Below are 25,502 nucleotides of genomic sequence, written 5' to 3'. Positions count from 1 at the left end.
TATTCATAGCATGAAGTGCCGCAGTTTCATATGCTCAGAATACTCCTAACATCTAGTGTTGGGATCAGACGTTTTCAAGTTGTTTTTCTTTGAAGAAGTCTTTTGAGTCACAAGGTTTGGGGACTCTTCCTATAGTCTGTATTGCACATGGTCATCGGCTCCTTTATTAGATTGTTTTTTGGCTCATCGGGTGAGCTTAGGATAAGAGCAGCAGAGTGACAGTAAAGATGAAAATGCTGGTAAAGGTTTGATAATGCTGATTGTTTTAGTTGAGAGGTATGTACGTCAGTCATTAGCGTTCAGGGAGGAGGGTGGGTGCATATGAATCTACGGCACTACACGCTAAGTATAGATGTCATTCGTAGCATGTGTTGGCCGTAGATACATATGCTTAGCATTGAATGTAAATCAGTACTCACTAAAAGTGGCGGCTAGCTAATGGGTGGCGTTGATATTTGAAAAAGTGTTAAGACAGCTTGACCCACTCTAGCTTGTTGGTTAGCTAAGATATCTACACAGTAGTGTTTTGTGAATTTGTATGGGTTATTCCATGTAGCTGCTTTACAGCTATCTGCTAGTGGAATGTTTCCTAGGAAAGCTATGGAAGCTGCTTTTTTACATGTAGAGTGAGCTCTTAGAGCTGCGGGTAGCAATAGTTTAGCTTTTTGGTAGTAAGGGAGAAATTTGGGGTTTCTTCTTAGTACTACTTCATCTAGAAAGATCTGGAAAAAAGGTTCCCCCAGAGTGAGCACTTGGAGTTCACTTATTCATCTAAAAGATGTTATAGCCACCAATAATGCTACTTTCCATGTGAGGAACTGTAGATCACATGAATGTAGTGGTCAAAAGGTGAACCCATAAGCCAGGTAAGGACTGGTCCTGGCAGGATGGAGGGTGGGATGACCATTTTTAATCCTTCCATAAAGGCTCATGTGTTGTCTATTTTGCATGCATGCAACCAGTGCTGCTAAGTGCAGTCTGATAGAGTTATAAGCAAGGCCTGCTTGTTGTTAATGGAGCAGGTAACAAATGAGGTCTTGAACTGTGGAGAGAAAGTAGCTGGGTTTGTTTTGCCATGTCGTAGTGGACAAACCATTTCCATTTGGATGCGCAAGATGCTTGTATTTTAGACCTGCAAGCTTGTTTTAAAATGGTCATGCATTCTTGTGGCAGATTGAGGCATCCAAATTCTAAGACTTCAGGAGCCAGATTGCTAGATTCAGCTGCTTGAGGTTCGGGTGTGTGATTGTTCCCTGCTCCTGGAACAGAAGCCGTAGCCAAAGCGCCAGCTTCTTGTGTGGCACAACCGATAGTTGAAGTATGGTTGTGAACCATGCTTGTTGAGCCCATGTTGGGGCTATTAGGATTAGAGCGAGGGATGTTTGTGCGAGTTTTTGAACCATGTAAGGAATGAGTGGAACAGGAGGAAAAGCGTAAGCAAATATCCCTGGCTATCTAATCCATACAGCATTGCCTTTCGACTGTGGGTGAGGAAACCTGGAGGTGAAGCTTCTGCATTTTGCGTTCTGTTTTGTGATGAAGAGGTCTATCTCTGGGTTCCCCCTGCTGGAAATATGAGTGGAGCAGTTGGAGCGCCCTTTGACTCGCAGCTTTTTAGTAAGCATAGGGAAAAAGAAGATAATAGGAATCGATCTAGTTGCCACTCCGCCTCCCAAGGGTACCTCTATTGACCGGATGCTTAAATGTAATAAGTAATGAAACTGCTCTTGCTGAGAGAAGGATGTCCCTTGGCTCAACTGGCCCCAGTCTTGTGCTTGTTCATGATTCAGGGACAAGTTCTTTATCTAGCTCACCTGCAAATGCTGTTCCACCAATGAAATCTGGAACTCCGGGGTGTTCGGATTCTTTAAGTTCAACCAACCGGTTAACCATTGGCCAGAAGGGTTCTGGTTTGCATGTTGCAGCGGGTGGGGTATATTGGTTCTCCTGTCATTCCTAGGAAATCCAAACACGGTGTCCTCCTAAACCAAAATCAACCTAGTACCGCAGTTACTGCGTTGACTCAGAGTGCCACAGAAGTCTGTACTTAAAATCTGGATAAAGGTACTTGAAGCTTAACTTCCACTTCCTCCAACAAATCTCCACCAAGGGAAAGGAACATAGACTGCCTGACTCACAATGTTGCAGAGCAATTTTTGGAGGACTTCTTTTGTCAACTAAAATCTTGGTTAAAATCAGAACCTTCTCCTTTAACAGCTTGCTTAGATGATTTGGAAAATAAACCTATACCTCTCTTATCCCAGTTGATTCCATTGCTGGAAGCCAGCGCTTCATCTCTTGCAGACCCTATATGCACTAAGGAATCGCAACCATCTAAAGGTGCATTGACCTGTGGTCCAATTCCGGCGCTTTCGACCCTTGGTGTTTCCTCCAATAGTCAACATTGCTCTGCCTCCTCTTTAGGTGGGACTGTGGGCTCCTCTCGTTTTAATCCACACTCTGGCTCTGTATCTGCCATTAGTAGGGAAGTGTGTCCTTCAGCACCATTAGAAACGGTACCTTCTGCTACTACTAACACCCTGGTACCCGATCATGTAATGATCAATCTCCTGCCTGCCGCTTGCCCTTAAGTGGCTGTACTTATTGATGTCCCACCTCTATCAAGCAGCCAGAGTGAATCTGCAAGGGAAGAAATCTCTGAATTGACTGGTGAGACATAAAAATGTCCCTCTTGTGCATGTTAAGAATATTTTAATGGTTAGAAGAAGTTCTTGGATTGGTCCTCGCACACCAGTAACCACTGGAGACTGTGTTATTGTAAATTTCAGATTTCATTTATTAAATATAGGGCTAGATGTACAACCCTTACAATTTGCGAGTCGCAAACTGCGTCACTTTGCGACTCGCAGTATGTCATTTACAATAGTATCTCAGACAATGTTTAGGATTACTAATGGGGTCGCAAACTGCCTGCCTCATCAATATTCATGAAGCAGATGCTATTTGCGAACCCATTAGGAATGGCTAGCACTCCCAGGGATGGTGGCCTGCCGGGGTCAGCAGACCACCAAGTCTGTGATTACTTTTTAAATAAAGCAGTCTTTTATTAAAAATGAAATTTTCATTTTTTAAGAGTAGGCAGTGGTCCGTGAGACCACTACCTGCTCTTAAAAAATATTTTTGCACACTCTCACAAAGCGGAAGGGGTCTCCTAGGGACCCCTTCCCGTTTGCGAGTGGCTTACCACCTACTTGAAGTAGGTAGTAAACTGCTAGTGTTTTGCGAATCTTACATTGCAGTGCGAGTCGCTATTAGGAAGAGACGCCCTTGGCATGCCCTTTCCTAATAGCGAGTCGCAAATCCTATTTTGCGGGTCGGTAAAAGGTTACTGACTCGCAAAATAGGGGTTGTACGTGGAGCAGACCAAGTCTGCGGTCCCAAACGGGCCAATTTCTCACAGCAAAATATGGTCGTACATCTGGGCCATAGTGTATTGTTTGGGATAAGTCAGCACCAAGGAGCAATATCACCCTGGTCCCGTCGGGCTTCTTTTACAAACCGGAAAGCCATTTCGTAAATATGCCAGAACACCAGTATAGCGGAACGTGTAATCTTTGCAACACCCAGACTCAAGATTGCCAGCAGTGGTCCCCTTCCCGCTCCTTTGGCACTTTTTTTGTTGTTGGCGCCGGCTCTTCATTTTCTAGGGTGTCTGTTTAAGAATCGGCTACTAAAAGGAGGAAAGGGATGTGCTGAGGAACGGACGTGGTGTGGTTCTAAAAGGCCTCTATTACCTGCATGGTGTACTTCACTTTTTTGGTGCAAAGTAAGAAATCCGCATGACATGTCGTAGCATGGAAAATCACCCTTCAGTTTGAATCTACCAGGCTTTGATTAAAATGTTGCTCAGTTTGGAGAGATTCAGAGCATGGCTTTGAAAAGAAATCTCCGATCTTCAGTGAAGTCGTGTGTAACACAATTGAATAAGGGTCTTTTTAGGTCGAGACTGGGCAGCGCTTGCGCTGCTCTGCGAGGCATGCTGTGTTCGAGTATGGACCAGAAGCTCCCCACCCCCTTTCCGTTCATAATTTTCATTGGTTTGTGTCACTAGCCTTTGTAAATGCTGACTACTGATTTGTTAACAGGCTTGTTAGTCCCTCCTTAGTACTGCATTGTCTCCATTTGTAACCTCCCATGAGGACCATCCCTTTTACTTCTGTTGTTACACAGTGTGTCTTATTTAGTCTGTAAGCACTATTTTCTTTAATGAGTTTCTCCTACTTCAAGCAGACATGCTTTCCTGCAACATTCAGAGCGCCATGTGTGCTTTCACTTTCCAAGTAGCCCGGGACAATGGCGGGCGCTTCTTTGAAGTGAAATAGGTCTTGCATTTACAAGGGTTTGAGCTAGTGGCTTTGTAAATGACAATGCCTTTTATTTATGTTTTAATTATCAAAACAGATAAATAAAAGGCATTGTCATTTATAATGCCAGTAGCTTAAACTCTCACAAATGCGAGACCTATTGCATTGCAAATGCTTGTTAATGTAGTACATGGCGGTCATGTTGTAGGTACGGACTAGATCCACCTTGTGTTAAAAATGTTGTAGAAAAGCTTTGAGAGCTAATTGAATCGCAAGAAGCTCAAGGTGACTGATAAATAAGCATTTCTGATTTGGAGACCATTGGCCATGCACTGTGAGATCTTGCATATGTGCCCCCCCAACCATGTAGGGATGCATCTGTTGTAATGGTCGCCTGAGTGACTGGGGCTTTGAAGGGCCGACCCTGTAACAAACTGTTGCTGTTCCACCACTGGAGGGAGCAATGGGTCGCTGTCCCTACCAACAGTAGATCTCGTAGATGGCCCTCCGCTTGAGACCATTGTGATTGAGCTATCTCTGAAGGGGCGCATCTGTAGACATGCGTGTGGGACTATGGAAATGTATGAAGCCATCATCCCTAAAAGGCTAGTCACTATTTTCATTGTTACTTGACGATGTGGCTGAAAAAGAGGCAAAACGAATTGGAACTTTTGATCCTTTGCAGGGCTGGGATTTACTTGGCCGCAATAGAGTCCAGGGTTGCCTCTAGGGCCGGGTGGACTTGTATACGGAGAAGATGAGATTTTGTTGTATTGAGCTTGAAGCCCAACTTATGTAAAAGGTTGATTACCTTTTGAGTGTCCTGCAGATATTGCTGTTTGCTTGCACTCTTGATCAGCCAATCATCTAGATATGTGAACACGTGTGTGCCCCCCCTTCTGAGATGAGCTGCTACAAATGTGAGACATTTTGTGAAAACTCTTGACATAGCTGTTACTCCAATTGCCACTGACTTGAAAATGGAAATAGTGTTGATGGGTTGGATGTATTGGAATGTAGAAATAGGTGCCCTTGAGATCTATGGCTGCCATGAAGAGTCTTTGCTGTAGCAATGGTATTACTTCTTGGAACATTACCACATGGTAGTCCTGTAGCTGTCCCCCTACTGGTGCTAAGTGTGGAGGGTGAGGCCGAGACAGTCACTGTTTGGTGGAGGTGGCCCTTTGGAAGTGGATCCACGACCCCGACCATTATGCCTTAGTATTGTGACCTATAGTATGCCCCTCAGGTGTACGGAAACTGATAGGAGCTGCGCAGTTTTTGAGTAGTGTCTGTGGAGGTGTCTGTTTTGGATGCCCCTTAATTCTGGCCTCTCTGAAAGGAACTCCTGTGTTGGTATGTCTGTAGCACACCCATAGCTTTTGCAGTATCAGGGCATTTTTTGGTTTTGTCTAGCATTTCATCTACCTATGCTGTAAAGAGATGTTCCCCATCAATTGGCAAATTTATTGTATGTTGTTGTACTTCAGGCTTGAAGTCAGAAATTCCAAGTCGTGCGTGGCACCTGATAATGGTGTTCGTGTTAACATCCCTTCCTCTTGTGTCGGATGCATCTAAGGCAGATTGAATGGTGGCATTAGATATTATCCTCCCTCCCACAACCAGTTCCCCCTTTTTTGTTTGTATCGGTCAGGGAGATGCTTGGGTAAAATTTGCATCTCATCCCATTGTGCCCTGTTGTATCTAGAGAGGAATCTGTTCACTTTTAAATCACCTTAACATTTGCAACTTGCACAGAGAGACTTTCCAATTTTCTTCTAATCTGTTCACTTCTAAATCACCTTAATGTTTGCACCTTGGCAGTGTGTTGCGTTTTATGCGTGCAAGAAAGAAAAGAGAAGCATTATCCCACAGTTAGCTGCTACTGCTGGTTTTGCATAACGCTGTCTGCCCTAGACGTACACTTTACATCACTCAACAAGTTAGATATTGTGCCCTACGACAGACAACAGGTGAGCCCTCTAAGCTGAACACTTTTCAAAATGCCCCGCTATTCTCCATATACCAGCTCCTTCCTGTCATTGATCACTTCCTCTGCTGCTTTGCCTTCCTTGAAGAGCAACATCATGCGCCTTTAAGAAATGTCAGTCCCTATCCCGCTGCTTCCACAATCAGTAACACTAATAAAATGTATTATATCAACACAACTGCCTTTCATAATTCAGAACTCTATACATGCTGCTATGATAACCAAGTAGATTCATGTGCCTGCGGTAGAGTGCTGTTCATAATCTCCATACTTAAAAATTGTATTTCATAATCTGTTACCGCCCTTTAACTGTTGTTTCTAGCAATCTATCCCATGAAATGTTAGCTGTATTCTTTTGCAGCCCATTGGGAAAAAGAGGACATACAAGAGAGAAAGTATTCATAGTTTGAATGATACCAAACTGATACATGCATTTGGGAGGATACTATTAATATTATTTTTACATGGCAGAGCAACTTCTGTTAAACAGAAGGAGATTTTTGGATTTGGTTTCAGCACACATCTAGACTTGTTCAGATTGTGGCAAGTAGCATTCATTTTGCATATTATAATGTGTGCAGATAATTCTACTCACCTTTCCTTTTTGCTTGAATGACAGACCGCTAATTCTGAAGTCAAACCAGTCACAATTGTCCCGTCTTTATTTTTAATTCTAGAAGGGGAGCATCATTCAGCAAAAAAAATCATTCTCAAAGCCAATAGGTCTCACCGATGTGAGAGCTATTGGCTTTGTCAATGTATTTTAGACATGTTGTATTGCAAGGCGGTTGCTATGTAGGATGGCTGAAAGTAAACAAAATAAAGTGCTATGACTCTGCCATAGTGCTGCTATACAGCATGGATAAAACATACTGACAAAGCCAAAAGCTGTTATAACAAGCATTTGCAATACAATAGGTCTCGCATTTACGCGAGTTTAAGCTATTGGCATTGCAAATAACAATGCCTTTTATTTATATTTTAAAAATGGAAACAAAAATAAAAGGCATTGTCATTTACGTCAGTAGCTCAAACTCACGTAAATGCGAGACCTATTGCATTGCAAATGCTTGTTTCGATTGTGTCGTGAAGCGTCGACGTGTTTAGATGGAAAAGATTACTACACCATCTTTTTCAAGAACGTATCTGTGACGCTCTTAGTTAAATATTTTTCTGAAGAAACTCGTATTTACTCTAGGCAGAGATCAGCCAGAAGCGAAGCAGTCTTGATCCTGCTTCCAAAGGAACAGCCCATCTGAACTGCCACACCAGTGCCCCATGTGTGGCAATTCCACATTTTTTGACTAAATAATAGGACACACTATGCATGAACTGATACATTTTAAGAAGCTGTAAAATGCAGCCACAGATGGCTTGAACTGTGTGCACTAAATGGATATAATGCTCGTACATACCATTAAATATACTAACTTGGGTCTCAGTTAAACAACATTTTTAACAAATATTAACGTCAAATACCACAAAACAAGTTAAACAATTGTTGTGCTCAGTACCGTAAAACACCGGCTCAAATTAGGCACTGGTGGGGGGTAAATAGTTAACGTCTCTTACTGGAAGTCTAAAATGGATACATGCTTTCAACATATCCATGTGTGCAAGTGTATATGTCATGCTGAAGAAAGAGCTACAGCTATATTTAAAAGAACAAGACCTGTGCCTCTTAAAACTGTGAAATCACGTAATGAACACTAAAAAGGGTCTGTCAGCTGGAATAAACACTTAGTACAGTCAGCAGTTTTATCCCAGACCCTAGTATGGCAAGAGCATGAGTTTTTTTTGCTTTCTCTCCGCTGTTCATCTCAACAAATAAACTGACTTGACCTCGACCTGTTACTTTGTGCAGTTTGCCTGTCACCTCAGACTGGACCCCTATTTCTCTCCCTCCGAGTCGGCTTTCCGGAGAAGGGATATATAGCGCTGCCCTGGACCGGGAGGTTGCTGCTTTATTATGGCGTGACATTTCCTCGCACAATAAAGAGGGCGCAGACACATTTAGTGCTAATGGACAGTGGAAGGGCGCCATTTTTCAGCATTTGAGTATTGACAAATTTCACAACCGAGGGTGGCTCTTTGTGCGGCATGAATCAGTCCTATGCACCAGAAAACCCCCCAGACATTGGCAAATACAAAACCAGGTGCGGCTACACTGGCCGCACAGCTTTAGAGCCGGCCTTACAAACAAATACATCTACTACAACCTCAAAGTTAGAAGAGGCGCCATAATGCAGTATTTGAGCTGAGCAGGGTCCGATGGTGCATAAAATTTAGACTGTGCGTGTGAGAGCGGTTTGGTTCAGGTGTAGGGAATTGGAAGCCATAAGTGCTGTGGGGGCTGGGGCCGCAACGGACGTTGTGATATAAAACGCCGGGTTTGCTCAACTCGGCAGTTCCTGCCTCCATCTCCGCGATATCGCAAGCCTTCCGGAGCTCAGCAGAGAAAGGTACTGGTTATAACCACGTTTCTAGACTTCCGTTAAAGCACTTGCCAAGGGCCTCATTAGCCTTAAGGATTACCGGGGCTGTCTGTATGCCGAGCCGACACACAGCCAGTGGCGTGCTCTGGTCGCATCGCGCGCTCCAAGCCAAGGTACTCGCTCCAAGTCCATGCGCTTCCCACTTCTACTACGTTGCTTCCTTCGGCCCCTCGTGTGAAATGTCCAGGCACACAAAGATATTCACAGCGTCTCCAAAGCTCTCGAGTTCACCCATGATGAATTTGAGCAGCTCGCCCAGTCCTTGTGCTTTTTATGTTTTTGATCTCTGGTTTGTTTAGTCGTGTTGTTAAATGACAAAAAACACTATGCGCTGTATATTTTAATCAGTAAAAGCAGCGGCCGAATGCATTTAAAAAAACACCTGCGAGTGGTGCGCGTGCGCCACTGCGAGACATATGTTTTCAATTATCGTGCCCGTGTCTGGGCACGATAATTGAAAACATATGGGCGTAATAGACACCAATAGGCCATGGGCGGAGCAATGCGCCCGCCTTTGGCCTATTGCGTGCTCTGTTAACAAAATACACGCACTCAAAGCCCAATCACAGAAAAGCAGAAAAAAAGAACACGCACGAGCGTGAGGGATTCCAGGGTCCATTTCTGAACCCTGGACAAAAGGACTCTCGCCTGCGCGAGCACTGCTGCGCAGTGAAACGCAGGTCGTGAGACCTAAAAAGCATGGCCTGTTGGCTTTGCCAATGCTTGTTTTTTAAAAACTGTTTGACCTATGGTACGGTCATCTCTGATGCCTTCTTCCAAACAATATATGTATGTATTTATGGACTGGTTTCCAAACGGTTGCTTTACAAAACTCCACGAGAGGAACGTTTCTCAACTAAGCAGTAGTAGCTGTCTTCCCCCTTGTGGAATGAGCTCTTGGTTTACCAGGTAATGGTTTATTGGGTTGCTGATAACAACATTCAATACAGGGAACTATCTTTCAGGCAATGGTTTATTTTGTAGAATCCATCCCAGTACGGATTGGCTTATAATTGACAAAAAGCGATTAGCATTCCTCACATGCTTTGTCCTATCTAAATAGAAATGTAAGACTCTTCTAAATTCCAAAGAGTGAACTGGCCTCTTTGCAGGAGTGGAAAGACAAACAGTTGAGAATCCGTCTGGTGAATATGAAAGGCAGAACCTACATTGGGTAAAATGTGGACTTCTTCTGTATACAACTAAGTTTTGGAAGTTTTTGTGCATTATTAAAAATGGTGCATTATTAAGAATGTACCGAATAATAATGTACAAAAACTTCAACAATAAGAGTTAAATAAAGAACAAGTCCACATTTTTATGGAATGTAGTTTCAGACTTTCCTACTAACCAGACAAATTCTGAGTGCTCGGAGACTGTTATGATGTGAAACTGTATAAGGGTCAAAAGCAGATGGGGCTTGGTGAGTACTGACCCTTCAAACAGATGCAATTGCTATCATAAAAGCCACTTTCCAAGTTAGATGCAGTAAGAAAGCCTTATGGATATGCTTAAAAGGCCAACCATTAATATAGTAAGAACCAGGTTCAGCTCCCATGGGGGGGGCTGCTGTTTTGGAGAAAACATTTTCTTCAAGCCTTTAACAAAGTCTTTAATCACCGGAATTGTAAAGGACTTTTAAATTGAGCCTTATCTGTGGGTTGCAATGGCAGGTCAACTTTAATTGAAGATTACTGCAGCTTTGAGTTTGCCAAATGTAGCAAATAGGGTATAATTAAATCTTCTTGATATCAAATTGGATGGTGTTTATTTTTTAAACATCATATTATAAATCTTCTCTTTGTAAAATTATATGATGCTTTTGTGGAAGGACGCTTGGCTTCAGTAAGTATGAACATACATTGTATTGTATTGTACTGATTCTTATATAGCGCTGCTGTCACCCCACGGGTATCCTGGCGCTCTGATATAGACATATATAACCTGTGCTGAGGGATTAGGGCAGGGCGAAGAGGATCAGGCTTTCGGGAAGAGCCATGTTTTAAGGCTCTTTCTAAAATCAGTTAGAGAATCGATCTGTCTGATCCTCTGTGGTAGCTCATTCCACATCCGAGCACCCACCACGCTAAAGGCCCTCCCTCCCAGCCTAGATCGTTTAAATCTGGGAATTACCAGCAGACTGGCGCTGGAAGATCGGAGCTGTCTCCGAGGGAGATACCAAGTGAACCTAAAGAGGGATCGGGCCCGTCCCGTGTATTGCTCTGTACACCAGACAGAGAGATTTAAAAAGGACCCTTTCCCTGATTGGTAGCCAGTGAAGCTCTCTCAGGGCCTGAGTAGAGGATGAGTCACGCGCCGGTTTAACACCAGTTTAGCCGCGGCCGACTGGACTCTGTGCAGCCCCTGGAAGATGTATTGAGGGGCCCCTAAATACAAGGAATTGCAGTAGTCCATTCTGCTCAACACTGTGCTACTTACTATCAGGGGGCGCAAATCCTTCGGTAGGATCGGAAGAATCCGGCGCAGCATGCCCAGTAGACCAAAGCACACACTGGCTGTCTTGTTTGCCTGCGACTCCATTTGGAGGTTCTTATCTATTAGAACCCCCAGATTGCGTATTGTATTGGCCGGGGCCAACAGGTCCTCCTCAGGGGTGAGCCTAAACTCCACCGGTGTATGCAGAGGCAGCCTTGCCAGTGAGCAATACAATACCTCGGTCTTCCCTCCGTTGAACTGCAAGGAGTTTCTCCGCAGCCAATCTATGGTCTGACGCATGCACTCTTGGAATAGTTCCATAGAGACTGCCTGTTTTCCCTCCATGGAGAATGCCAATTGCGTATCATCCGCGTAATTGACCAAGTCAACCCCGAACGCTTTAATGATAGAGAAGAGTGGCTGTAGATAGATGTTAAAGAGGATAGGGCTGATACTGGAGCCCTGCGGTACTCCATAGACTATGGGTGATTTACCAGATGTAAATGGTTCTAAAGTTACCATCTGTTGTCTCCCTGTCAAGTAAGACCGCAGCCACTGCAGTGCCCGTCCCTTCATCCCTATTCTCTCCAGTCTCTCCAGCAGGATTGAGTGACTCACTGTGTCGAATGCGGCCGACATATCGAGGAGCACCAGAACCGTGGCATTCCCGTTGTCGGCCCGCATCCGTAAGTTGTCTATCATAGTGGACAGAGCTGACTCTGTCCCATGTCCGGGTCGGAAGCCAAACTGATCCTTATCCAGCAAATGATGTTCCTCCAAATAATCTGGTAAGGATCTACTTACAGTCTTTTCCAGAATTTTAATTGGAAAGGGGAGGAGGGAGATTGGCCGAAAGTTGGCCGGGTTTGTCGGGTCCAAGTAGGGCTTCTTAATTAGTGGTGACACCACCGCCTGCTTCCATCCCTCCAGGACGATGCCTTCTTCCAGAGACTGGTTACATATCTGTCGTAGCCAGGGAAGAGTCGAGTGGCCATAGGTCTTCCACACTTTCTGAGGTAGGGGGTCAAGCGGGGAACCTGAGTATATACTTTGCACCACTGTGTTAAAAGTGAGATCTGTGAGGGTTGGAAAGCTATCCAAGAAGCATAGCTGACCCAGATCCCCTTCGGTTGCCTGTATAGCATGGATCTGGGCGGCAGTTTCGTTGTCCTTAAAGGAACCAACAATCTTTGCCACTTTTTCCATGAAATGAGAAGCGATCTCGTCACATAACTGCTTTGAGGCCTCCACTTTGTTTTCTAAGCAAGTTGGAGCGGAGATATCCCTAACAATCTTAAAAAGTTCTTTGGTCCCATTAGACGCTTGTAGGATGGCATTGGCATAGAAGTTTGCTTTACTTTCTAGAATAAGCGTCTTATACTTGGTCTGTGCCGTCCTTAACTCCGACTTATCCCCCTCCAAGTACCTCTTCCTCCATTTCCTTTCAGCCTTTTTACACAGTGGACGTGACTGTTTCAGTTCATCATTGTACCATGGTGCTGAGATTTTGTTTCTAGTTCTTATTTTTCTCAGTGGGATTAGTTGGTCCAGAGCATCCGTAATAAATTCCTGATAAGTGGTATAGTTTTCCTCTACCGTACTAGAGGCGCAGAAGGGATTCGCTGTGCATTCAAATACATTTTTGTTGTTGTTGATCTTATACAAAGAAAACATAGTGTTTACGTAGAAACAGGCATGTACATCCCATATCCAAACAACACAATAGTTACATTACACACCAGTGTTCTTCCTCAATGTGCGTGGTTATATACATACATATATCTACTCAGGAATGTCCAGGTTACAATCAATAATGTCTGGAGCAGGCAAATTCGTTTCATGTGTGAAAAATAGGTAGAACGTGATTGGGGCCCAGAAGTCCTCTGGTTTAAATGTAGGTCACTATATTGTACAACCTCCGGAGCAATTATCCCAATTCAAAGAGTGTATGTTAGGATGATGTATCTTCCCCTGTATCTTCAATAGAAGATTCATTCTGTAGGACAGTTTCTTGTGTGGTTTTAATTGGGAATGAAGGATTTCCAGAAACCCCCACTGTCTAGCCATTCTGTCCAATGAGAATAATTTTGACATTGGAGTGCTTAGACTGCACGAGTACTGGTAATGGTGTGAAACTGTACAGAATTTCGCTGAACTAATTAATTAAAAGGGGATCGAAAAATGACTCTGATTCCTATACTCTTGATGCATCTAGTTTGGCAGTAAAAAAAGATCTATTTAAGGAAAAACTCGGTCTTAGAAAATATATATATATATATATATATATATATATATATATATATATATATATATATATATATATATATATATATCTCTATATCAAGACATCCTCATTGAGCTCGCACTCATGATTTTTGATGTAATAAGCCAATGCCATACAGCTTGTGCCTCCAGGGATAACATCCTGTGCCTGGTTCAATTTTGCTTGTTTAACTAATACTTTCTGGTCACATTGTCTGTTTGAATCAGCTATCTGTCCGAAGTGACTGACATTTATAAAATATTGTATTCGACGGTTATTGAGAAATTTAATTGCAATTTTAACTTTTTAGATAATTTAACACCTGTTTTATGTTATGAATGTAATGTGCTTTTATGACTTAAACTATCGAATAAAGCTTGATTGATTGATTGATTGACTGACAGAAGGAAAGCTTTTAAAGCTAGATGAACAGCTTTGAGTTGTAGGTAATTTATATGAGAGCTTTTGCCTCTCTGACCACAATCTCTGTATGGATATATTTTGTAGATGGGCTCCCAGACCTGTCAGACAAACATCCATCACCCTGGTCTGAGAAGGTAGGTTCTGGTGGAAAGGAGCCCCTTTTAGGGGATTCCTTGTTTGACACCACTATTTGTGTGATATTCTGTCTTGAACGGTCAGTGTCAACTTGTCTTTCCAACTACCCTTTGGTTGATATCACTGAACTTTGTTGTTCTGTTGAAGAGGTCCCATGTACATGCTCACTGACTTATCAGTGCAGTTGGCCTCATGAGATGAGAATAGCAGATCTTGCGACTGCATTGGACATAAGTGCTATTGTTCAAACAGGTATGTAGGCGTGTACCATCACTGAAACATTAAAACAGGTTTCATTTTCTGCTGTACTAGAATTAGATTAGTGCTTAGAAGTAGCAGAATCAGGATATGATAGCTATAGAGTTTGCACTACAACCATGTTAGAGTGGATCTTCTTATTTATCCTTCTAATGAAAGTTGCTGCCACTATTTTATTTGTTTTCATTATAGTTACAGTTCATGTTGTGTGCACTAGACTAGGATTCAGATTTTAAATACATATTTAAAATGCATCCCCTGTCTTCTAATGTTCTTGAGTGTGTCATTGTAAGAGGAATCCTAAACACTCTTTCATCAAACGATCCTTGTAATGTGTCATGGGATTGATAGTTTCGTGAAAAACATCTTACCAATATAGCTCATTAGGTTGTAGAATGGTTGCAGTAAAACAGTTTTTCTGATTCAAGTTGGTACACTGTCTAAGTCCTTGGTGCCAGGGGGCAAGAAAACCGACCTCTGTGTTTCTAGAAAAATCTAGAGGCAGCATCACCTGGTACAGAAGGTAATCAGTCCCGGAGTGGATCTGTGCTATAAAGCTTTTATAATAACAGAAAAAGAAGTATAAGGGGCTTCTATTTGGATACTGAGCTTATTGGCACCTCTAATAAGCACATCATGGAATGTGGTAATAGCATCCACGGGTGAGGTGTGCAGTGGTGAAATTGGTGGAGGAGCTGGAGTGTGGGTGGAATAAGACCCAGAAGAGGTATGAGATGTGGGAGAATTTGGTGGTGGTGCAGACTAGGTTTGTGGTCTTCTGCAATAGTTTTTCTGGTGAATTATGAAAAAGCTAGCAAGCTGGCACAGCTGGATTGACAGGTATTAAGGTGGTGACATAGATGTACCCCTCTGTACCATTACAGACTGTGGTAGAATGACAAGAGATGGTAATCGTTCTTGGAGAGGATCAGAGGCTGGAACAGTCATCCTGGGAATCTTAGCAGGCTAGAGGAGAAAAATAATTTTCCATAGGGAGATCACGATAGAGGAGTGACAGAGACATGCCTTGGCGTCGATTTTGCTGATGGTGTATATCTCAATGTCAACCAGGTACTTCTCGACGTAGATCGCCTCAACAGTGGCATTCTTAAAGTTGTTGATGTTAGCAGCAAAGTCTCGATGGTCTTGATTTCTCTGAAATCTGCAAGTGTCTCTTCCCTCACATCTAAGATCCATCCCTCTATGGCAAACATGTTGGTGTCGAGGCATGTCTTGATATCGACTGCTTCTCATCTAACCATCAGGAGTGTCTGGAGTACAGGTGAGGTTTGTGTTGCATTTTCTCTCTGGATCTTTCTGGGAAAATGTTATCTTAGAGAGAGGAAAATTTAGTACATGCTAGCTGCTTTATTATATGGAAGTGACTTGTACTTAGGACGTTTTGGGAAATGTAACCTCCATTGATCTATATCTACAAGTGATATAGGAGAATTGTTAAGGTCACGCTAGTGGGAATTTGTTTTACATTTATCAAAGTCAAAGTCAAAAAGGCTTTATTTCGATAAAAACATATCATAAAAGCTGAATATAAATACATTTTTCCATTTTAAAAGACATTTACAAGAACCACTAGATTCCATAAATTTTCAACGAAAAAATAAATACATTCTACACAAGTTAAAAGCAATTAGCAATTTAACAATAAAAAGGAATTAAACATTAATTTTAAGCCTTTTGTTACGTAAATACCAGGCCCATGATAAAAATTTAGATAAACCACAGACATAAAGTGGGCGTGAATCTGACGTTAAGATACGCAAGGCCTCAATGTGTGACCTAGTGCCTAAAGGCCGACACAGTGCTTTGAGCCACTTTTTCCTGGGTTTTACATATTCCGGGCATTGGAACAAAAAATGCGCTAGGGTCTCGGTGCAAGTTGTACAAAAAGGGCAAAAGGCAGTTGTCTGTGCCGGAATTTTCCACCGTGCTGTAAACGCTCTTAGTGGGAGAGTCCCAACTCTAAACTTGAAATAGAGAGCTCTATCGAACGGTTTTTCAATAATGTCCAGATACAGTTCCCGAATGGGTAAGTCCTTGAACTTCAAGAAGTCCTCCGTTAGTTTTCCCAAAGACTGATCAACATATGTTCGGGACATAACCCAATTCCAGTATAAAGTCTTTAGAGTTGCCTTTGGTGGAGATGATCTATTATCCCATGCTTCACTTAGTCCAAGAGCGATAAGTAAAGCTTTTACATCTCTCAACCACTTTATTTTGTGCCATCCCGGTGATGCCGTTATTTCGGACAACCCTTTAGCGTATTTGGCGAGTTCTGGGACTCGCCACAACCGGGCCCATAAAAACAATGGCCGGAGTTTTGCAAGATCAGCTATAGAACGACAGCCTAAATCAAACATCAACGGTAAAGTTGGCGTGCCCTGAGGGAGCAACATCAATGATCTACAAAATTTGTATTCCGACTTGGAAAGTTCATCTATATTTTGGGTACCCCATAGTTCTGCTCCATAAAGAGCAGAACTAACTCCTCTTGCTTTATAAATGTCTACGACCGGGGCTATCGGTCTTATTGTGCAGAGACGCTGTTCCTTTAGTAGGGCCCCTGTCACCCTCTTATGATTTAGAAGACCCAGAAGAGGTATGAGATGTGGGAGAATTTGGTGGTGGTGCAGACTAGGTTTGTGGTCTTCTGCAATAGTTTTTCTGGTGAATTATGAAAAAGCTAGCAAGCTGGCACAGCTGGATTGACAGGTATTAAGGTGGTGACATAGATGTACCCCTCTGTACCATTACAGACTGTGGTAGAATGACAAGAGATGGTAATCGTTCTTGGAGAGGATCAGAGGCTGGAACAGTCATCCTGGGAATCTTAGCAGGCTAGAGGAGAAAAATAATTTTCCATAGGGAGATCCCGATAGAGGAGTGACAGAGACATGCCTTGGCGTCGATTTTGCTGATGGTGTATATCTCAATGTCAACCAGGTACTTCTCGACGTAGATCGCCTCAACAGTGGCATTCTTAAAGTTGTTGATGTTAGCAGCAAAGTCTCGATGGTCTTGATTTCTCTGAAATCTGCAAGTGTCTCTTCCCTCACATCTAAGATCCATCCCTCTATGGCAAACATGTTGGTGTCGAGGCATGTCTTGATATCGACTGCTTCTCATCTAACCATCAGGAGTGTCTGGAGTACAGGTGAGGTTTGTGTTGCATTTTCTCTCTGGATCTTTCTGGGAAAATGTTATCTTAGAGAGAGGAAAATTTAGTACATGCTAGCTGCTTTATTATATGGAAGTGACTTGTACTTAGGACGTTTTGGGAAATGTAACCTCCATTGATCTATATCTACAAGTGATATAGGAGAATTGTTAAGGTCACGCTAGTGGGAATTTGTTTTACATTTATGGCAGTGAGGATCCTACAATGTAGAACAGTGTCTCTAATGAGTTGAATGGAGCTGTTCACCCTATTTCTATTTCCAGTAGGAAGGCAGGCACAATTAAAGAGTATAATGGTGACGAGGATGTTCTGATATGCTGTTTTCCTCTCAAGGTACTTCAATAATTTTGCAGCCACTGATACTGATCACAAAAACTGGTGACCAGAACTTTTGTGACCGAAGCACTAATAGATTGCTTTATAAAATTCTGAATCTGTGTGGGTCGCAATCTGACATACCCAATTAATATTCATTAGGTAGGCTGCAAATTGTGACTCACTCTGGTAGTATACAATCAAAAGGATCGTGTTCTGCAGGAGCAAGCAGGCCATCTCGTCTGAGACTGGTTTTTAAATACAGAAACCCCTTTTTTATCAGCCCGATTTCCTTAAATGAAACAGGGCTGCTTCAAAAATAAATTATAATAAAGTTTCTTTTTGTAAAGTTTCTCTGAGAGCTGGCAGTGATCTAAAGGGGAATCCTTCCCTTTTGCAAAGAGGTTGCCACTCCAACTTGGGAGTCTGTAGCTTTTCAATGGTTTGCAACTGGAATTACAGTCACAAACTGTAGAAAGGTTACCATCCATAATCTGAAAGGACACCCACAACATACCCCAAACTGAGATTTAGTAACTATTCAGAATCCCATTTTAAGAGTTGGTAAAAGTTTACCAACCCCCAAAATGGGATTTAAACATAAGAAAAGCCTATCCAGTAGTTGTAAACTCTCCAATTTTGCGAAATAGGTCAATACACATCTGGCCCCATATGATCTTTACACTTCAACAGTAAATAAAAATTCATCAGCGTTCTTGTTCTAACAGAGTTAGATTTTGGCAGAGTTTTTGTCAATTTCTTATTGTAACCTTCATCCTTAAAACAGGAAACTGTTGGAGTCAGAAAAAATCCCAGATCAATGCTTGTTTTTGCCACGGTTTAAAGAAAAGGTTACAGGCTACATCTGTTTCACTCACTAGGTCTACTTCTTGGATAAATATTTGCGTTTGATCTGGATATAATACAAAAAAGAGAAAATCCCACAAAGCAACCTCTGAAGTTTGCAAATCCTGGGTCCCCCAGTGCATTTCAAATGATTGATGCAGAACCAACAAACACATAAAAAACAGACAGAAACATGCACTTATTTCTATTTTACAAAATGAAAATTTGAATCAGTGAATTTACATAGCAAAAACTATGCTTGAGGGGCTGGTTACATCACGCATAGCGTGCATTCTTACCACAGGACTCTTTAAGGCACTATTCTTTGATGTATATAGTATCGGCTTCTCCTCCATTTGCAATTGGTTAGTCCCAATTTGGTGTGGAGAGGTTGAAAATACTACATACAATGGAAGCACAGTTCTCTCCACTATATTAACCCCTTCAGTGCCCATGACGAGATGGTCTCGTCATGGGCCGCGGTTGCGCTGTGCCCATGACGAGACCATCTCGTCATGTACTCCGCCCGCTAATAGAAAGCCCGGCACAGGGCGGGGAAAGGGCGTGGCACACAAGGGGTTAAAGTAGGTCAGAAACATCTTGTAAGCCTCTTTCTGTTCAGTAGAGACAAACAAACTGGAAAAAGCGATTGCAGTGCATATTCTAGTACTTTTATAAAACGTTCATACACTCCTACATCAAGGATGGTCTTATTGTATTATTTTGTCACAGATGTTAGTTCGGTGCACAGATTTACCATGTTACATTAGTTGAACTTCACGGTTTAATTTTGTACGTCTTCGCATAATACTACATTTGGTGTCCTATCAGTACTTAAAGGTTTAACCTTCGAAAATAGCAGGAATATAGTTTTAACTGTATTTTCCTGTAAGGAATCAATCATATATCTGGAATGCTCAATTCTGACTGGAATGCAGGGGTTGTGATTGTGTATAAGCACAGGTTATAAATAATAAGATAGGGAAAAAATGAATGCTTTGCTAACAAGGTGGTGTACTTTGCTCTCCTGTTCCATGAAGATGTGCTCTTGAGTGCAATGAAACAGTCACCCTTTTGAAAACTAATAGAAATCTTTCACCTAATCTAGCAAGGATAATGTCCTCAGTCTCAGTAGAGACCAGTACTGCTGGCAGCAGGGAGCTACAGTCGTCATATACACTACACTCATTTTGTATAACCATACCTAGAAAATTATTTTAAAAAAATAAGACAACCATGGGAATGATGATTCATCTATGATCACTCTCAAAATGCCCAACCTCATCACTCACTTCTCACATAAAATAACTATCAAAAGGACTAATTTCATATGAAGTTTCACGTTTACTATTCGTTTCATTACTTAATTATATTACTCTATTTGTCATGTACAATTTATTTATGTATTAAAATGTTTTATCGTATTAACACCATAGTACTCACTTCACAAAGCTTCCGATCTAACACAATAGGTTTACATCTATTCTAATTCCGATGAATGAAAATATGAGCCTTTGGGTGGGTGAATAATGTATGAAGATACGAATGAATGACAAAGTGCATGTATGAAGAGTGCCTAAACTCACCAGTGAATGAAGAGATTTTTAGTTATATGTCAGGCATAGTAGCTTGGTTAATGTTTGAGAAGCGTGCGATTCCACCTTTAGTATACCTCACTAAACCATGACAGATTCATTTGTTCTACTTCTAAAAAGCACGCACTGCATTGTGGTTGCATGTGTATAATGGCTTATATTTCATACCTCTTAACAAGGCCTCAAAACACATTTATTTATTTAAAACCAAACAAACCTGCTGGAACAGAGTCCGCTGTTAGCTGTGGCTTTTCTTGAAATTCCCAAATGCGGACACTGCCATCTTCTGAACATGAAATCAACTGGCTGTGAAAACAGAAAAAAGTATTATCCTAGAGCTAAACAGCAACACGTTTGAAGAAATCACAAACATGACTGAGAAAAAAAAGTGCATAATAAGCCTGGCACATCTTAAGAGTTTATAAAGCATCTGCTTGTTGTAGCAACTGCTCTGCCAGAAGAGTGAAAAAGGTTGTTAAAGAAACTGTATTTCATCAAATTCTACCTCTTGATCCTCCTGTTAGGGGCAGGTGAAATGGTATGCTCTCTGGTGTGCAAAGGTGGAACTGCAGCAACAAAGGGTAACATTTCTGTAGTGTGTAAAATGCTGTATTCTGCACCCCAGAGGTAGGAGTTGGGCTGTAATCTACACCCCGGAGGCAGGAGGTGGGAAATGCATACTCTGTAGAATAATGGTACACTTAGCCCATTCAGGCACTTGCTGTAGGGCAACATATCTTTGTTGCTGTTGTAATCTGTCTAAAGGATAGTCTGCACCACTGTTAAAATTAATACCTAATGCACAGGAATTGCAGGGTTAGCAGTTAATAGGAGGCGGTCAGAGTGCCTGTTTATTCTATTTTCTTAACACTATTCTGGAATAAAGCTGGTAGCAAACATGCACATAAATTTGTTATAACTACAGTATATCTGTCATAATATTTTATTTTGACTATTTTGTTTTTGATTATCTGTGTTTATGTGTTAGGTGCTTTTGCATCAGTCAAAAGTTTTTTCACTTCAGAAAATGTTCCATACTTTCGTCCCTTCTAGGTATTTAAATTAAAAGGGGCTTACATCTCGCCCTTGCTTTTCTTTGGTTCATATGCTTGCCAATTACTTTTCCTCCGTTTCTATGGGCAAGGGCAAAAGGGAACTCCTGGCCATAGCCAGCCTGAGATGTGTAATTAGCAAAAGTAAAAATGAAACAGTCCAGCTAGTTCTCTTGTTTCGAGCACACTGAATTACTTATCAGGCGCTATCACCCATAGCTAAGGACACAAAAGCATGTAAATCATGCGGCGCAAATAAAGGTTAAACTTTGGTGCTACCAGAGAAAGAAATGCTTGCAAATGTCCCACTCTAATTAGTTTACTCAAGAACACAGCTCTAAAAAGGCACACTTTGCAACATAAAAGCCAACTACTGGAAACTATATGTCACATTTCAATGGGGATATCTGATAACACGCAGAGCAGCCGCAAAATGTAAGCAGTAAATTCCAATGCGAGACGTCAGGTAATGGCTTCCAAAGGACCAATACCCGGAAGGGCCCCAGTCAGTCTTTAACTTAGAAAATGGCCTCTAGCTCTTTTGGACAATGTTAACATTCTGTGCGCTAAGTCCAGGGTTTTTATCAAACTCTATTTGGTTGCTCTAAACAGATCTATATGTACCACGCCCAGTCATTAAAAGTCACCAAGTTGTTTGGGGGAACCAGAGGGTGGACTCAGGGAGCCTTTAGCCAGGCCTTGTTCCCAAAGGGGGAAGACAATTTAAACTTCAGGCAAGTGGTGCATTGCGTGTGTTTGCAACAGCTGGAGTTATGATTGGGGCCCAAAATCCTGGACATTGGGGGCATAGCACAGGCCACAAGTGATGCCCCTCACAAAATACTAGAAAGCTTGATAACCATCAACGAGGACTGTTTTAAGGACCAAAATAAAAAGAAACATAGATTAGACAATTAAGTAATGGCCTACACCAAAACCTGTAAGCTGCCTCGCAGCTAGTCACAAGTAAATAACTGTACTATCACAGCTAGACTACGGACCCCAAACCGCCAGTTAGCAGTACCCACTCACCTAAGCTCCTCTCCCAACAACTCTCTCGTCTGCCAGGAGCTCACAGTGGGTTGAGATACACCTGCTCAACAGGCCCTTTGGAAACTCTTTAAAGCTCCCCCGGCCACTGCAGATGGCGTGCTGAGATTGGTGGGAGGGTGTCACATGACCCTGCACCTGGCTGGACTGCTATCCCAGTGTTTTTGGGGTGGAGACACAGCGACTGGCCCTCACTGTACCATTGTTATGCAAGAAGCCGTCTTACAATTGGCAGCATTCCTCTGTGCGCAAAGGGTTGGAGGCAGGTGAGGTGAGTCAGGGAGCCTGTGAGCTGACATTTGCCTGTTGATCCACTAATCAAGATATACATATATTCAGTGGCAGATACATTCTGGGTTGTGCTATAGGCATGAGTAGCTCAACTACTCCTGTTTTTCATATGAATTCTGGTACTCGTAGTTTTTATATTCACAATTATACCAGTAGCGGCATAGAGTAGGCCCCCACAATGCATCATCTCTGCCCATGACCTCTGTCTATACACGAGGGTACCAGCCTCAATGAAATTTCAAGATCCTTTCACCAAATACTGGAGAGTAGCCTCTTTATTTTTCACCATGTAGCTGACTACAAGTACCAAAATACAATGAGAAAGGCCGGCTCCAATGAACTATCCCCATAGGGCAACCTGGGCTCTCATGAAGTTTGGATGCTTAGCAGAGCTTTCACATTATGTGGTGACTTGATAGACAACTACTTTCATAATTCGGTGTTTGAGTAGCTTTTCCAACCCAGGACTTTCCTTTGCATTCTGGGACTTGACATCAGTGCCGGATTGCTTTTTGGGGGTAGCCTGGCTCACAGTCACAGCCCTGTCAAGTTTCCCAGGTCCATGCGTGATGTGCTGCTTCAGTGCTTGATTCTTCGTCGAATTCAGAGACTTCTAGTCTTGATTATTCCAATATAAAACATAACTACAAGTCCCAGAATTAAAATAAAACAACTGGACTGGAGCAGTTCCTCACTCATGAACCTGGGAAATTTACTAGCGATGCTAGCACTGCTAGATGACCCAGCCTGATAGGACAAGTGTGTAGGCTGATTCTTCGAGCCATCACATCAAGAATATATCTATATATATCTATATATCTATATATATATATAAACAGATCCTATGGGAAATTGCATGGGGAAAACGCGTTTTGGGACCCCCCTTTTTTCTCGGCCCCCGCTTGACGAATCACCACAAAACTTTCAGGGTAGGAGCGGAGCTTGCCAAAAGTTTGGAGAATTTCGCGAAGATTCGTCAATCAGCGCCAAAGAAATTCCCAATAGAATGTTGCGTATTTCCTATGGAAAATAGGTCCTAACTATAACTATCTACTGGTGACCGCCAGTAGAGAAAAAAAAAATATATATATATATATGATATATATATATATATTACCTACTGGCGGTCGCCAGTAGGTAGTTATAGTTAGGACCACGTTTCCATAGGAAATCCGCAACATTCTATTTTGAATAACTTTGGCGCCGGTCGACGAATCCTCGCGAATTTTTCAAAATAGGTGGGGCGCTACGCTCCGCTCCTACCCTGAAAGTCTCGGGGGGATTCGTCAAGCGGGGGCTGAGATAAAAGGGGGGTCCCAAAACACGTTTTTCCCATGCATTTTTCCATAGGACCTTTAGACAGGGCTACAGCCCGAACGGCTGAACAGAATTACTAGAAATTTGTCAGAGAGGTAGTCCTCAGGTCAAGGAAGTGCCTTTTGTAGGTTTGGTGTAAATCTGTTCAGTAGATTCTGAGAAAATAGCCTTTAAATCAATATATATATCTGAGCCAGCTTACGGTGCGCTTACGGTACGCTTACCGTACGCGTACGGTGGCGTGCGCGAGCGCGATTCTGATTGGCTCTTAGATCTTAGTAAACATTCGAATCGGCCGAAACCAGGAAGCGGCGGGCGCCATTTTCTCTCTCGCACTGAGAGTGATGTTTAAAATATAAAGCACAAAAACATGTAAAGGGGCTGTTTAGACAGCTCCCACACACATAGCAATGTTGAGGGAGTCCCCAAAGATCCCCCAAGGCCAAAAACTGAATTTTTATTTTTTCGCTAATTTCGCCGATTACGCTTACCGTACGCGTACGGTAAAAAATTATAAAAAAATAAAAAATTATCCACACTCTCCCCACCCCGTGTGCAATTGGTGCCCGAAGGGCACCAATTGCGCATGGCTTAGTTACGATAAGTTAAACTAAAATATTAAAAAAATAATAATAAAAAAAAAATTATCCACACTCTCTCCACCCCGTGCGCAAATGGTGCCCGAAGGGCACCATTTGTGCATGGCTTAGAACATATACGAAAAATTAAATTATTACCTTTCAAAACGAAGTGCATCATATGTCCTCCATGTGCGCACGGTGCGCGAAGCGCATCGTGCGTACATGGCCCATCTAGCGTAACGTGGGCACGCGGTGCGCGTAGCGCACCGCGTGCCCACCGTGCGTGCACGGCAATAACTGCGTAAAGTGGGCGCGCGGTGCGCAAAGCGCACCGCGTGCTCACTGTGCGCGCACTGTGCGCGAAGCGCACCGTGCGCGCACGGAACGAACTGCGTTAAGTGGGCGCGCACGCCACGAATGGCGTAAAGTAACTTAGCATTTAAAAAACCGTACAAATTCACTGAAAAAACCATAGGTTTCACACACGTTATAGTTAGGAATTAGCATTTAAAAAACCTTGCAAATTCACTGAAAAAACCATAGGTTTCACACATGTTATAGTTAGCGGAAATGTTACTGATAAAAAAATCAATGAAATTCCCCCGTTATAGTTAGTGCAGGCAACTATAACTCACGCGACCGCAATCTTCTGCTGATGACATATGTGTCTTTATGAAAAAAAAATATTTGTAATATATGTATAGCTAAAAATGTATGGAAGAAGACATGGGCAAATAAGTGTCTAAATACAGTATTAGCATCAGCAGAGGATTGCGGTCGTGTGAGTTATAGTTGCCTGCACTAACTATAACGGGGGAATTTCATTGGTTTTTTATCAGTAAAATTTCCGCTAACTATAACATGTGTGAAACCTATGGTTTTTTCAGTGAATATATATATATACACATATATATACACACACATACATATACAT

At 42.3% G+C, this 25,502-nt stretch overlaps 1 protein-coding gene across 2 annotated transcripts in view; it reads right to left on the bottom strand.

The window, feature by feature from the left end:
- WDR41 (WD repeat domain 41) overlaps positions 1 to 25,502 on the bottom strand; it is a 550,534-nt gene that overhangs the window by 36,644 nt on the left and 488,388 nt on the right. For both annotated transcript variants that reach the window (XM_085632270.1, XM_085632269.1), the window contains exon 11: positions 20,495 to 20,583. In XM_085632270.1, coding sequence (XP_085488396.1) covers positions 20,495 to 20,583 — 89 coding nt within the window. The remainder of the gene's footprint in view (positions 1 to 20,494; positions 20,584 to 25,502) is intronic.

The sequence above is a fragment of the Triturus cristatus genome, chromosome 2_1 (genome assembly GCF_964204655.1).
Source record: "Triturus cristatus chromosome 2_1, aTriCri1.1, whole genome shotgun sequence".
Classification (NCBI taxonomy): Eukaryota; Metazoa; Chordata; class Amphibia; order Caudata; family Salamandridae; genus Triturus; species Triturus cristatus.
This window is presented reverse-complemented; position numbering and strand designations above follow the sequence as displayed.